The sequence below is a fragment of the Scaptodrosophila lebanonensis genome, unplaced genomic scaffold (assembly GCF_003285725.1).
Source record: "Scaptodrosophila lebanonensis strain 11010-0011.00,11010-0021.00 unplaced genomic scaffold, SlebRS2 tig00000043-arrow-pilon, whole genome shotgun sequence".
In the NCBI taxonomy this organism is placed as follows: domain Eukaryota; kingdom Metazoa; phylum Arthropoda; class Insecta; order Diptera; family Drosophilidae; genus Scaptodrosophila; species Scaptodrosophila lebanonensis.
This window is the reverse complement of record NW_022060545.1, coordinates 5,857,185-5,872,006: the sequence shown is the minus strand read 5'-3', so window position 1 is coordinate 5,872,006 and position 14,822 is coordinate 5,857,185. Positions and strand designations below refer to the sequence as shown.

The 14,822-nt window shown below is 41.5% G+C and overlaps 1 protein-coding gene and 2 non-coding genes across 3 annotated transcripts; 2 read left to right on the top strand and 1 right to left on the bottom strand.

Annotated features, from left to right (window-relative positions):
- Positions 1-3,202: 3,202 nt before the first annotated feature.
- LOC115623290 lies at positions 3,203-3,398 on the bottom strand. Its single transcript, XR_003995390.1, has one exon. It is a non-coding gene; the product is annotated as a U2 spliceosomal RNA (small nuclear RNA).
- A 212-nt stretch (positions 3,399-3,610) lies between these two features.
- LOC115623293 lies at positions 3,611-3,733 on the top strand. The gene has a single exon (XR_003995393.1). It is a non-coding gene; the product is annotated as a U5 spliceosomal RNA (small nuclear RNA).
- A 3,941-nt stretch (positions 3,734-7,674) lies between these two features.
- On the top strand, positions 7,675-14,487 carry LOC115622696 (serine/arginine repetitive matrix protein 2). Its single transcript, XM_030516724.1, has 3 exons — positions 7,675-8,927; positions 9,095-12,994; positions 13,060-14,487. Exons 1-3 carry the CDS (start codon positions 8,047-8,049, stop codon positions 14,108-14,110), a joined length of 5,832 nt encoding a protein of 1,943 aa, XP_030372584.1. The 5' UTR covers positions 7,675-8,046; the 3' UTR covers positions 14,111-14,487.
- Positions 14,488-14,822: the final 335 nt, after the last annotated feature.

Below are 14,822 nucleotides of genomic sequence, written 5' to 3'. Positions count from 1 at the left end.
TGTACCAATACGATGCTTGTTTATTTTGACAAAGACCCTATAAAGAAACAAAATATGAGACCTCTTTGGAATTAAAGAGTCTCACATTTCATTGCATTATAATTGATGAAGCCATAATGCCCTTTTAAGCCTATTTACTTTTATATAGTTCCGATAAACAAAGCTTAGGCCATGTTTTTATTTGGTTCGTTTTATTCCGTAGTGGTTTTAGGCTTCGTAGCAATCGAATGAAATGAAAAGTTTTTGAAAATTTCAAAAGTTCATCTCAATATATACAGGGTGCGCCATCTTTCATGTCGGTATGCAAACATTGAATATCGTTGAAAATAAACAACCGATTTTCAAGTATGACAAGTATACGTTTTTCTAATATTATAATAATTCTGATTAGTGCCTATATAAACCATTAAGCTACATGACAATGGAACATAAAAATAAATACAAGTATTTATTTATTTATTTATCCCAGAAAGGGCCAAGTAGAATCATGACTCTAGGACAATCACATTCTACAGTCCACCACACCAGTCCAATTTTTGTAATAATCTTATATACGGAGAGTTTCTGAGTAAGTTTGTTTTGATCTAAATCTTCTAGATGTATTCCATCTTTATTAAATTTGCAATTATATGTTAACATCTATACCGGCCTCTCAAAGAGAAAGGGAGCAAGGTCACATCAATATGAGACATAAAACGCAATAGATTCCAAGCATCTACGGTCTAGAAACCACAAAAACCGGTCTTACCAGAACGATTAGTCTGGCTGCCTACACCAACTATAATTAGCAAGCTATCTGTTTTGTACAAAAAAAGGGAATATCCATTGTTGTTTTAATTAACCACAAAGTTAACATCGAATGCGTAAAATGCGAATTTCTAAGGAAAAAATATATCTCTTCAAAAGAACTATATATATAGAAATGTATAGGCTACAAAAAACAACTCATTTCTAGTATCAGTCACCAACGACGGCATTGGAATACTGATTAAGAAAACGCTAAACACTGCCAGAATCGCCGGCCGGGCTTATGCTAATTAAGACAGGTCCCCTATAAACCAGCATACATATTATAAACAATCAAAAGTATACACAAATGTGTGCATGTATGTCTGTTGGTAAACGAATTTCTTTCTAGAAACAAAAATAGTGACTGCTGCGCAATTTGTTGAGGAATTCAAATACGCTTTTAAAGGGTATGTTGCATGAGGTTTGATGTTTGCAACGCGCAGAAGCAGACAAAAGAGTCATTTGGGAAAATTATCGGATCACTATATCCTAAAACTGTTATAGGAACTATCAAATGATTTTCAATCACTGCTCTCCCACATTTTATATTCTACACAAGAACACTGGAATAATCTAAAATTTTAATTAAACGGAACTAAACAAATATACAGTTGAAGGAGCAGATGAGAATAAGCCTTTGTATGCAAATCAGGGGCTTATTGATATTAATAATCGGATCAGAACACCATATCATATGGCTATTAGAGGAAATACATGTTTTCAAATTCTTTGTATTATATTACTTTTATTTGTATTTATATTGTTGTCAAAAACTTGCTAGTATACCCAATTACAAGTATGTTGCAAAGTTTGAGTCGGATGGAGCTACTATATATTTAACCGACATCGTGTGCCATGTTCCTAAATGTTTACATTTATTACATTTTCAAGGGTATATCAGACTCCGCACTCTGTAGCTAACGAATGTGTAATTGTTTTAATTTATAGTGGAGAGAGGAGAGCAGAGAGGTGGGAAAACACTAAATGCCTTCATTTTTATTTATTTTGTAATGCAACAGCGAAATGCCTCCAAAGATTTAACTCCGCTTTAAATTTTACGACTTTTTACTTAACGATGGGCATTTTGTTATTGCTGCTGTTTTTGCCGACGCTATACGTTTTTTTTTACTATCGCTTAATTATATTTGCGCTCGAAAGATGCGCTTAGCTTGATTCGCAAATTGGCGCCCGGTTGGGTGTACCAAGCGGCGACGTGGCACCGGCTTCGCGGCTCTGACTGCACGTTGGGGTTTTGAGAGAAAGAGCGCCAGGTAGCACTACTATGGTGTTGCGACTATACAAACAGGTACAAACCCGTATAGTACTTGTATTTATGAGCTGTGGGAGCAGCTTGAAGATCAGCATGGAAGTACATTTACCCAATCACTGAGCATACAGATGTGTAAAAAATGCAAAGCTAATAAATAATATTAGCCATAACAAAAACAAAACAACAGCTTGTACTCGTTAGCGCAGCTCAACACCGCCGCCATTTTAACTCGCCTCCAATTGGCTAGTAAAAAAAAATAAACAAGCACCGCGAAACAAGCTCAACAATAACTACCACGACTAACAACAAACAAAAAATAGCAAACATGTGAAATATGATTAAAAATAAACAATCCGATAGCTAATAACGAATTTGTTTTTCCCTCATGCCCCCTTCCTGATACCCCCGGTCTCGTAATATACGGAGTATATGGGAGCCTGACCAATTTCACATAAAGTACTGAACATATAGTATAGATTTATTCTAAATGATTCTTTTAGGTATCGTAAATGAACGTGTTAAGCCGACTTAAGGTTAAGGAATAAATAGAAGATGTTTGTTTTATTTTTGTGTACCAAGCTATTTTAAAAGCTCGTCGTAAATCGGCTTCAAGGTACATATTATACATACATGTCGAAGAAATCAGGGGTACAGATTTAAACTACCAGGTAATTGATTTTGGGTAGAAATATAAAGAAAGAGAAGAAAAAGGTACATACGAGTATACTCGAAACCTGAAACTACTTTATTTCGGAATGACTTGAAAGATTGTTTTAAAATATATTTTTATAAATAAGCTGTATACTCCTCCCTGTGTTTTGCAACAAAAACACGAACTATATTCTCTTCAGTTCATACGAAAACTCTTCGAATCTTATTGCTTCGATGGCAACTATATGTAGTAAGTATATAGGATTAGCTTTAAAACTGACAATATACGCGCCTATAAGAAGTAGTCTACCATTCTTTATTCTGGGTGTAAAAAACAATATACCCTTCTTCGAATTTTTAGTAAATACTTTAATTACCTTCTCTTCACAACCAAGGACTCCCAAACAACAACATCATCTAGAATTAAACCCTGTATAAGCAGACGTTTATCCAATCTCCTTACAATAAAATCGACTCTTTTGACATGTATTAATTAGTTGGGCCGAAATCCCGGCGGTACTGCAATACCGGGCCAACCCGTGACAGAGGTGGAGCAAGCTCCTAGCACTCCGTCTAATTCCAAAAATCAGTTTAACATTTGTTGTCCTCCGATGGAGGATCTATCAGATGTTAAGCTGATAAGAACAGATACTACACTTTGATCTTAGCCATAAGGCCGAGAAGCGATAACCAAAACTGCCAATATAAGTAAACGACGACCACTATGCCGTGAGAACAAGTTGGGAATTCCAAGGACAACAATTTTGAAATTTGGAAAGCGAGTCCTTTTTCATTTTTTATAGTCTACTTAGGGGCGACTATTTTTTTATCTTTTACTTATAATTCACAACTGGTTAGTGCAGTTGTCAATAGGGGGTTGGAGTGATGTGAAATGTTGAGGTACTCTGGCTTCTCTTCAGTTGTCGAATAAATCTTTCGCCTTTTACTAAAGATTTCCGTGGAGAGGGGCACTCTAATGAGTCTAAATTAATTTTTTGTCGTGTCTGGCACTCCGGTGCTGGACCAATAAATGATGCATAAAAAATACTTACCTGGGATTTTATTCTACAGTGTTTAGTAAAAAATGTTTTCAATTCCTTCAGTGTACGGGTATACTGTGTATATTTCTTTGAAAGATTAGATTCAGCTAAAAATTCTCGTGAATTAATCCAAAAATATTTTCAATTCTGAGGCGATTAGATTGAAATATATGTTTGTATGTATTCCGGCCAACAAACAGTACATTTTGAGTGATTTTCACAATATGGGTGAGTTTATCAAAATATGTTCACGAAGGAAAATACCGTCAACTTTTTTAATTAATAGATGTCCTTAAAAATAAATTTAAAAAAAACACAATTTCGTTTTAAGTTTTCAGATAGAAAACTTTCACGCAAAATTAAACATGATAATTACATGTGTTGTTAATTAGAATATAATCTAAATCGAACTCTGGAAAAATTTTACGAAAAAGCTAAACAAATGCCTCAATTAACAGAAAGTTATTCTGTAGGGATTTGTGGAATTGTCTCGATGATGTTAATAACAATAGCACGTTGGTATATAATTGGGGATTTTTTGAAAATACTGATGAATCTACTTAAATAGCAACTCATTTGCACTTAAGACTATGTGGTGCGTTTGTAATTCATAAAGACTACCATAAATTAGAAAAAAATCTGTTCGATTCGTACCACAAAGCACCGAATGATTAACACTTGACCGGTTCGTCTCGGTCGCTGGAACATGATGGAAGCTAACTTGCCCAAAACAATCAAATCTGTTTATGTCTATTCCCATTTCGCTCGTAAATGGTAAACAGTTTAATTAGAAAAATAAATAAATAAATGGAGGACTGTTTTGTTTGCAAATTAGAGACGACTCCGTTTTTTTTTGGACAGTTTTGACCATTTCCTTTATGTATCTAATAAATATCTCCCTATATACTCGTATGTATAGTAAGACTAACCACAAACAAATACTATACACATGATTCGTGCATGTTTGTTAGCATTTATTTTCCTACAGTGCTACTTGTATTTGTGCAATTATCGCCGTCTGAATGCGGATGCTTATCACTTGCTGTAGCCATTCAGAAGTTTTCTAGTTCAGTGTTATGTACACAAAACCGGAGCTGCGGAGTGTGAAGTGCGGGGGCAAATGTACATACACACATACATATGTATGTATTCTATTTGATGTTGGCTGTTCCATCATTCGCACCGAATGTCAATGACTTAATGGAGCAACCGGCAGTACTGGCATTTGCTGTGCCCATTTGTCAACCATAAAATGGCTTTGGCGGTAACAGCCACGAAGCGAGGCGGCTATAGACGCCCTCAATGTCCATCGAGCGTTGCGCTTTTAACGCTTCTGCGGTATTAATTGCTCGCCACATCATAAATATTTAGCTATGAATACAATGCAATAAGTCGATTAAAGTTATTTGGCTTTAATGGCGTTCATTGTTAAAAGCTATTATTGGCAGCATTTTAGATCGAAAAAAAATATATATAGGTACGAATATAATATAATAACATTGGCAGACAATGTACGCCAATTGATGGCTAAAAATGAGTTTTACAAGTAATGCTGGGAAGTGAGATCATTTATTAACAAAATATTTTCGACTAGAGTTTGAATGTTTATAATTATTTTTATTATTAATTTGCTTTGAAGCATCTTATGAAAGTTGTTATGATATTTGGATATCTTCTAGAAAGTGCATTCGTTATTAATTATTTACACGATACCGAGAACAATAAAATATAAAATATAAATACAAAATATTATAGGCCATTTAAAAAAATATTAAAAAAATAAAAATGTTATACAGTTATCTCATATTCCAAACATGTTTAAGGTAATTAATTACAACTAGATTATCGTGCACCCAGCATTTATTATATTTATTAAGCCGGCTCTCTTAACAAAATTTGTTTGATTTAATAAATTCGTCTAAGGAACATTTTGCCGTATTTTTAATATCTATTAAACAAGTATTGGGCTTATTTGAATCCTTTAAAATAAAACATGTTGGCATAATAATATAATATAATAATATAATATTACTCTTTTTTTATGTTTTAACGTTTAATGTAATTTGTTTTTAAACTTTAAGCAATGCCTACAAAAAAAGTTTTTAATAAATTAAAGATACTCGTATATATAATTCGTATATGCACAATTATATTATATAGAAGTATATATAAGCAGACCACGAGATGAACTCTTGGCTTCCACGTACTTGGTGGTGTTTACAAACCTTTGAAAAGAGTGAAGAAAAGCAAACCCCAAGGTGTTCGCACTCAGGTGCCAAATGTTGAGCCTCGCGCTCGTCCAAAGTCAAAGTCCGTCAATGCTGTGCACCGCACGAGTATGTTTTTTATAAGTTTTATATTTCTGAGAGGCAAGGGGAACTTCTGCAGATGCTATGGCTTTCGGCAGCTCCAAACAATGGTTGCTTTTATTGCACATCCACTTAACAAATACGATTTCCAAAAGAGATAAGTCTCATTGGGAGCTTGGGCCGCGAGATGGAAGACAATAACAACAGCAACAACCACAGCTGAAAAGCAACGAAAAACTAAAGAAAATTACACTTTAAATAATGACAACGACAAAGTAAGGAAGGTTATTGTGGGCCGCCACAAATTAATTTGCACCTTTCGCCTCTGTAGGTGCTGTGCTGGCGACGGTGACAGCGACGGCGGTGGTGGTGGCGGTTGCGCATGTCAAGCAAGTGGCGCAGCATACACTCAATCACACACATACACACATAGGCACATAGCAATGGGATCATGTGCCGGTGAAAGTTGCATGCAAATGTACAAAGAAAGGAAAAAAGTGTGGCGTTAACTGACGAAAGTGCAACAACGTCTTCACAGCATCCAAGACGAATCGTCTTTTTTCTGCAATTTGGTGCGCTCTCTTTTCGGCTGAGATGGCAACGGCATCGGCAGCGGCTGCCGCCACGCTTGGCAACGCCACTAGCCCTTTTGACTGCTCCACGGCTCATGACCAGCGAGTGGCGGCTGGCTGTGTCATAATCTTGGCGGCTTTTCCTCATTGCGGCCGACGCCACAAACGCTGCTGCCGGCAACGCCGTTGCGCTTGAGTTATGCACCCCAAAGTTTAGATAGAGAGGGCCAGCGGTAATTTGTCATTATTTGCACTTCGCATTTGACTGGCTGCGCTGCTTTATGGGCAGCACGAAGTGCCAAGAGGAAGCGGAAATAAGTGGCACTTGCTATGGCAACTGTTAAGGCATTAGGATTCATTATTCATTATTTTTTTTTATCAATTTTCCTGTAAATTACTTAAATTGTAACAGTCAATATAGCCGGGTAAGCTTGACAAATTTGGTTAGTTGTGCACGAGCCGTTAAAAAAGTGCTCTCTATAAAAGCAACAGTCTGGCAAGGCCACTGCCAATGTTAGTACTGAAAAACGGCGACAAGCTTGCAACTCTGTTCAGACTAGGGTGGTTAAGTGGTACAAATAAACTAATCTGCTGTGCTTTAGATAAGCGTGCATCAGAAAATATGTGAAGTAACGAAAGTATACCTATTCCAGACCACATGAATGCATTAAATATTTTCAAGCTATCCCCAAAGTTCCACTTACATATATAAAGGAATTTATATTTAATAATTAAATTTAACTTATGTAAATACCGCATATTTGATTTCTATGGTCTATTTTTTTTCCTTTATTTGTCGCTTTACCATTTGTTTAATTTTAAGTTTTAAACAAGAGTTTCTTTCAGTCGCTTAATGTTTATTGACCGAATCTTAACAATTTGGGATTATAAATTTAAGTTGTACAAGCCCGGTTCTGTTGTTTGCTTAGAGATGCGCAGGCGACTGCGACTGCGAAAAGTATCGATATGTGCAAACATCGATACGTTATCAACAACTCTAAGATGTTCATCGTAGAGAAAAAGTAAAAAATTGATAAATGCTGTGTTCACAAAAAAGCAAATTAAAACCGCATGCACGCGACCCAAACGTTCTCTGCCGAACTCCAGGACCTCAAGTGTTGTCACACACGTGCTGCAACAGCTTCCGTTTGTTCCACTTTGAGAACAACTCACACTCATTCACAACACACGGACAAAACTATAATGCTTCTGGGCGAGAGGAAGTGAGGCGGAGGATGTGTGCTGCAAATGGCCCGCACCCGCATTGATTATTATATATTTTCGCAGAGTGGCCAGGGCAGAGCATCGCAAAGCAACGCGGTGCGGCGCCAATTAAAGTAAAAACAAAACTTGCAACTGAACGCAGTTGGCTTTAGAGATTTATGTTTGTGTGTGTTTTGTAATTGACGGCCAAGATGTCTCAGCAGAGTGACGCTGAGGTTGCCGTCGTCATCGCTGCCACCGTCGCCACCGCCGACGCTGCAACAAAATTAACCTCGAGTGCAGTCGATGAATTGCAAGATGGAGAAAACAGTTTGGAGTCGGGCGAGGTGATAACGCCGCCGCATCTGAGGGACAGTAGTCCAGTCGTGGGACGCCTCCAGAGTCCATTGCTGAAAAAAGTCCTCTCCAAGGACGTTAAGAGCAAATCATTGCGCAAGCACTTGGAAATCGATGACAACAGCTTTGATGCGCTATCAAACACTATTGCTGGGCACAAGGCGGAAGGAGAGCGTGAGATAGGAAGTGCAACACCGCAGCCCTTGGAAAATGGGAATATGTGTGCAGAGCAATCAGAGGAAGATAAAGCAGCAATGCTTGCTAAAAGTAACAAAGAGGAGGACAGCGAAGGCTTGTACTCCGATACCGATTCGTCCACAGATGATCAAAAAAATTTGGAAGATGTGCAAAAAGCGCGCTTGGAAAAGAAAGCCGAGCAAGCAGCGGCCTTGACGTCTGTCCCTCCGCCTCCATACCTCACCATCAATCCAATGAGATTTCATATGCGACACAATTGCTTCAATTTTCCTCGCATGCCACGGATGCCGCGAGGCGGAATGCGAGGGAATCGCCCTCCATTTTTTGGTAGACCACCATCAGTCATGCTAACAAATAGACCCTCGACTCCAGTAAAAACAGGGCCGGCGCAACCAGCATCGACATCGCAGTCCCCACTTGATAGAGCCCCACAATCGTCTCCCTGCACCTATGGACCAGCTCTGCCACCTAACGGATCAAAGCGGAAGCCAACGCCAGCCCGTGGTGGACGCAATAAGCCCAAGCAATCGGATGTGATGTAAGTTTTAAAACGCATTTCAATTCTTTCGGATACAATTTTTCTATAATACATATATTTATCTAACCAAATTTTTTATTCTCAAGATAAAAGAAATTCTTATTATCCGAGCGCACGATATTTTATTGCTATTACTCATTATTTTCTATAACCTTTTTATCCCGCAGGTGGACGACAGCGCATCCGCCTGTATCTTATGTCTTCAACATCGTCTCGGAATGCATTAATAAGCACCACAAAGAATGCATGCATAAGTCAAAGCATACACACTCAACAAGGGTCACAAAAAAAGCCACAAAATCGAAGGAGTCGCCCAAGGAGACGCTCAGGGACCGTTCCAAGGAGCCGCATGTGGATCGTTCCAAAGAGCCGCATGGGGAGCGCCCCAAAGAGCTGCATGAACACCGTTCCAAAGAGCAGCATAGGAACCGTTCCAAAGAGTCGCATGAGGAACGTTCTAAAGAGCGTCGTCAACGCAGTGCACATGAGAGTGAAAAATCCAGCAAGAAATCAAAGAGTAAAAGCGAAAATCTCAAAAACGGAAGTGAGAGTCGCGTTAAGACGCCGCCGCCATCAGTCTCTCAACCAATCTCAAAGGCCTCTACGCCGGTTGGGAGAGTCTCTACACCGGTTTCGATGCTGTCAACATCGATTTCAAAAGCATCTACGCCGGTCTCGAAGGTCTCTCCACCACAGACACCTCCACCACAAGCACCTCCATCACAGACACCTCCACCACAGACACCTCCACGACAGACACCTACTCCACAGACCCCTCCACCACCTCAAGCCAGTTCAACATTGACGCCACCGTACACAAACAGGGAACTGCGGCTTACGCCTCCTCTGGAGCTAGCAAAGGGCTTTGATATATTTGCTGAATCGCCACCAAGACTGACAAAACCAGCATTAACACCTAAGGAGAGCAAAGTCAGAAAGGAGCCCAGCGTATCCGAATTTGCAAAAGAAGAAATTAGTAAATCGGAATGCATCGGGCACGTCTCGGAGAAGACGAAAGTGCATTCAGCGATGGCAAGTGAAACAAAGGCTAAGTCAGAACGTAGCACGACACCACCACTGTCAGAACTATATCACGGCCCAGCAATCAAAAATGATACGAAGACCGCACCTCTGATCAAGGCTTCTGAGATATATAGTCGTATAGATGCACTGCTGCAGGACAATGATGACTTGGAGACCTTGCTGGCCACCCAAGAGTGGTTGCGCAAGACACACGAACATCGTGGCAAGAAAATGACGCCCATTGCCGGAGAAAAGGAAGCCATGCAGATAAAGCAGACCAAAAAAGTCGGACACGATAACACAGACCGTGAAATGATTCATATAAAACTGGAGCCCATGGACATAAAATCGCCTAAGAGCCGGCAAGACAGAACCCCCGGGATAGCAGATAAAAGCTCCAGGTATCAACGGGAACACAAGGAGATGGTGTCTGCAATAGTATTAAATAGCCAATCCACAAGCTTAGAGCGACATCATCAAGCATCTAAAACATCCCACCACAAAAACTCCACAAGCAACAAAAGCAGCTCGCATCGTGAAGACAAAGCCGCCGCACAGGATAACAACAAACATTTGGGCAAAAATAACTCGCATATTGACGATAGATATGCGCGTAGTCGATCACGAGAGCACAAAAACAATTCTCATGACCATAGACAAGGTAATGAGTACAAGGAGCGTGCGATAAAGCTAGAAAAGAAACGCTTTAATACGCCACCAAGAATTACGGAGCCTACCCCAGAGTTTAATGTGCTGAACATTAAGGTAGAGCGTGAGGACACGCCCTCGCCGAAGAAAACAAAGCCTCCAACCGTAAATATGCGTGCGACGCCGCCTGCCAAGATTCAGCCAAGTCCCGACACCGATGACTATATCGACAACTGGGAGAACGATGATTCGCAGACAGCAGACGGCTCCACGCCCCAATTGTCAGCACCAACGGCTCAGATGAATGGACTGAACAAATTTAAAAGAAATGAGGTTAATGATGACGACGACGACGATGTTGCTAGCTATTCGAATAGATTGTGGAATGCGAAAAGCACGCCACCGCCAAAATCACGGCCACATACAGCGGTCCCTGTCCCAGATCAAGGCGAACAAGTGCCCGCCAAGCAGCTCATTAGTATACACGAGCTATACGATAAATTTATGAATAGTATTAAAATGAGCAGCACAGAAGAGGAGGTCCCAGTTACTTCAGAGTCAACGGAAAAACCTCACATGACAGTCAAGAGTGTGGAGTCGCCCAATACAAGTGGCAACAGTAGCAGCGAGGTATCCAAAAATAGTTCCTTAAGCAATTCCACTGCCGAAGAAGAGTCATCTTCCACAGAATCAACGAGTAGTAGCGGTACCAGTACTTCCGAAGACGATGATAATGATGAAGAGGACGACGAGAGTGAAGACTCCAGTGCAGACGAAGAGCAGACGAGCTTAAATGAGCAGCCTATATACAAGAAGGGAAAAGTTCATAAAGACACAGAAACCACAACGAAAACTGTAGAGGAAGAAGAGATGACGTCCAACCCCCTAGCACCCCCATCACGCCACAACACGCCTAAGAAGAACAATGTGAGCAAAGATTTGCGCAAACTGAAAAGCCTTGAAGACAATCTGGCTCGCATACAAATGATGCGGGAGACCTTCGATAGCGCCGATGATATTTGCAACGAGCTGCTCCAGATGGAGAAACTATTTCTCGCGCAGAAAAACGCAATTGTAGACAAGTATCGCAATCGTGATCTAAAGCTTTCGGAACAAAAGCCGAAGCTCGATCGAGATCTTCAGCAACAAAAGCAAACACCGCTGCCATCACTGCCGCTATCGCCGGCGAACAACATTTTTGCTGCAAACCGGGAGGCCATTAAATTGACCATCTCGCCGCTTAAGTTAACGCGAAAATCTGCCATCTTAGACAAGGATGATTCCGAATCCGCACCAATCAAGCAGCAGCAATCGCAGCGACCGCCCACATCAGCTGAGAGAAGTTTTGGGGAAAAACAAATGAAACCCGCTAAGGAAATTGCAATTGTTAAGCCAACGATAATGGACACCAAGTCAAAGCGCTCCAGCCCACCAAAATCAACGCATCGACGGACGCGGGAGCGTTCACTCTCTCGCTCTCACTCACGAGCCCGCACAAGACGCAGCTCCCAGTCACGCCAGCGACAAATTCGCAACAAGACCAGCTCACGCTCCCAAAGTCCGAGACGGTGGCGAGGACACTCGCCGCGATTAGGCAACCGTTCGCGTTTAATTAAACGGCGCACTCGCAGCCGTAGCGTCAGCCGGAGTCGGTCGCGGAGTCGCAGTCCGTTTCGTAGGCGCCGCATCAAATTTTCTGGTGGGCGACGTCGAAGTTCTTTGTCACCAATGGCGCCAATGCCCAAGACAATGGGTCCGCGCTCGCCACCGATGCGTCGACGTTCCTACAGCCGCGAGCGCTACTCACGTTCTCCGCTACCCTTTCGACCACCATCACCACCAATGCGGCGCAGTTGGTCCTCATCGCGTTCACGTTCCCCACCTCGGCGTCACGCACGAACGCGATCCCGATCGCCTTATGCCGACTACTTTGAGGGAAGCAATAGCATGGATGCTGCTGCTGCATCAGCGGCTGCAGCCTATTACTATAACATGTCGTTACTACATGGAGCTGGTAACACTGCTGCCGAGGATGTGACTGGCGAGAACTATGAGAGCTACGAGAGCTATGCCGCCTATGCAGCGTATATGGACACCTACAACATGTCGTTGAATAGTGAGGATGGCTACGCGCAATACATGGAATACTCGAATATTACGCCAATGGAACCCGCTTTCTATCCAGAATATGCCGATCCTGCAACGATGGAGTCGGGCGCATTACCTACATCGGTTCTGCGTGAGTTACCCAAAGTTTCAGTGGCTGTACAAAAAGGCAATGTGCTGGAAATTGTGCCGTCTGCTGAATTAAATGTTGTTGCTGAGCCGTCGAATGAAACAGTGAACCGAGCAGACGCAGCCACGGCCGCCACTGTGGCTCCGGATGAAACGGAGAGGTGAGCTTTTCTTCTACAGTTGAAATCAAAGACAAGTAATATTATAATATCATTCTCATCCACAGCAAACCAAAGCGAAAGCGCGTCAATTTCGTGGACAAGGTGCAGCCTAACAACGAAAGCGATAATGAGGATCGTACGATTGTGCAAAAGGCTGTGGAGAGTGCAATTAAAAAGTTGAGAGAGCGCCGCGCCCTGCCGATGAAGATACGTGAGGAGCTGTTGGCGTTGCCGCCCCCACCTCCACCAGCAATGCCGTGCCCACCACATCTGGAGAAGGCGATCTGTGTGCGCAAAAAACCCAAAATGCGTTTCTTCCACTTTGATCCGTTCCGCTCCACAATTGTGCGAACACAGGGTCGAATGTTCCGACCTCCCCCGCGCTTCGATCCAAAGTACATGGCCATGCTAATGAAATCGGGTCGATTCCCCATGCCACCATTTAACTTTCATGCGCTACATCGTCATCGGCCGCCACTGCCCCTTCATGCTGCCAGAGCTGCCTTACTTAAGGATAATTTGGTGAGGATGCCATCACGGCCACCACCACCGCGTAGCCCGGACAACAAGGCGGGAGCACCACCGCTCTTTGCAAACTTCCTGCATCTGCCGCCACCGCGATTTGTGACCGGCATGCCACCAGCAGCGATGCCACAACCCATACCAGTTGTGGGTCAGAGCTATCATCCTCATCCACGCATGCCGGCCCCAGCTATTGCAGCAGCACCAACAACTAATATTGTTGTTCCTTTGATCCCGCCATCGCTCAACATGTCCGGTAATTTTGGTCCACCCCCCATTAGTGTTCCATATGGAGCAGCTGTGCCACCGCCACTGCCGCCGTTACCACCATTGCAGTCCCACTTTACGGTCAAACCGATATCGGCTATGAAGGAAATCATGCCTGTTGACATACTGCAGAAAATTGGACCCCTGCCTAAAACGCTCGATCTGGACGTCAATCCCAGTGCAGATGAAGCTACTGCTGAACCGATTGAGAGCGAGAAAAGTACATTGGTTAGTGTAGTCAGTGCGTCGGCCGACAATGCATCTAATCTGGAGGTGAAATTGGAAAACAATACATGCCAGCAGCAACAGCTGGTGGAAAGCCTATAAGTCCTTAATCCTTTATATTACGTAGGTTAGTGTACATTATGAAATCAGACAACTGGCCTGTCTCGTAGTCCATACTACTCAGCGCCATTGCGTGCTCCGATCTGCTCTGTTAATGCCCAATTTTAGTTTGATTTTAGTATTTAGTATCTAATTTTAAGTAGCTTCATTTAGTTGTACGCACCAATTTTTTTAGAAACCACGCTGACCCCCATGGCATTAATAATTTTGTATACTTTTTTTTCCAATTCGCAAACTGAACAAATTGCATTTATTGTTAGACTCTTTACAAGTTTTGCAATCATGTAGTTTATTTATTCATTATCATACCTTTAAATTGTTTCATTGATTTCTAAAAGAAAATAAAATGTGTACATAGATCAAGTTTTGAGTCATATAGTTATAGTATTTGTATTTAAAAATCAAATCTTTTTACGAATTATTAAACTACATACAAACACAAAAAACTGTTCTTTATTATGTATGGAAATCGAAAATGGTACTCGTAATTATTCGCTTTTCAAGAGCCTTTAAGGAACAATTATTATAACCACACTAGTTGATATAATGAAAGTAATGATGACTTGCGGTTAAAATTTATTGGTCGCGTGCTTTTTTCGTTCATAAAAATAACTTCAGTACAAATGACATTTCCCTCTGACTTGTACATACTTGTGTAAATATATTTTGTTATCTCGCCTAAAAATTCCCGACA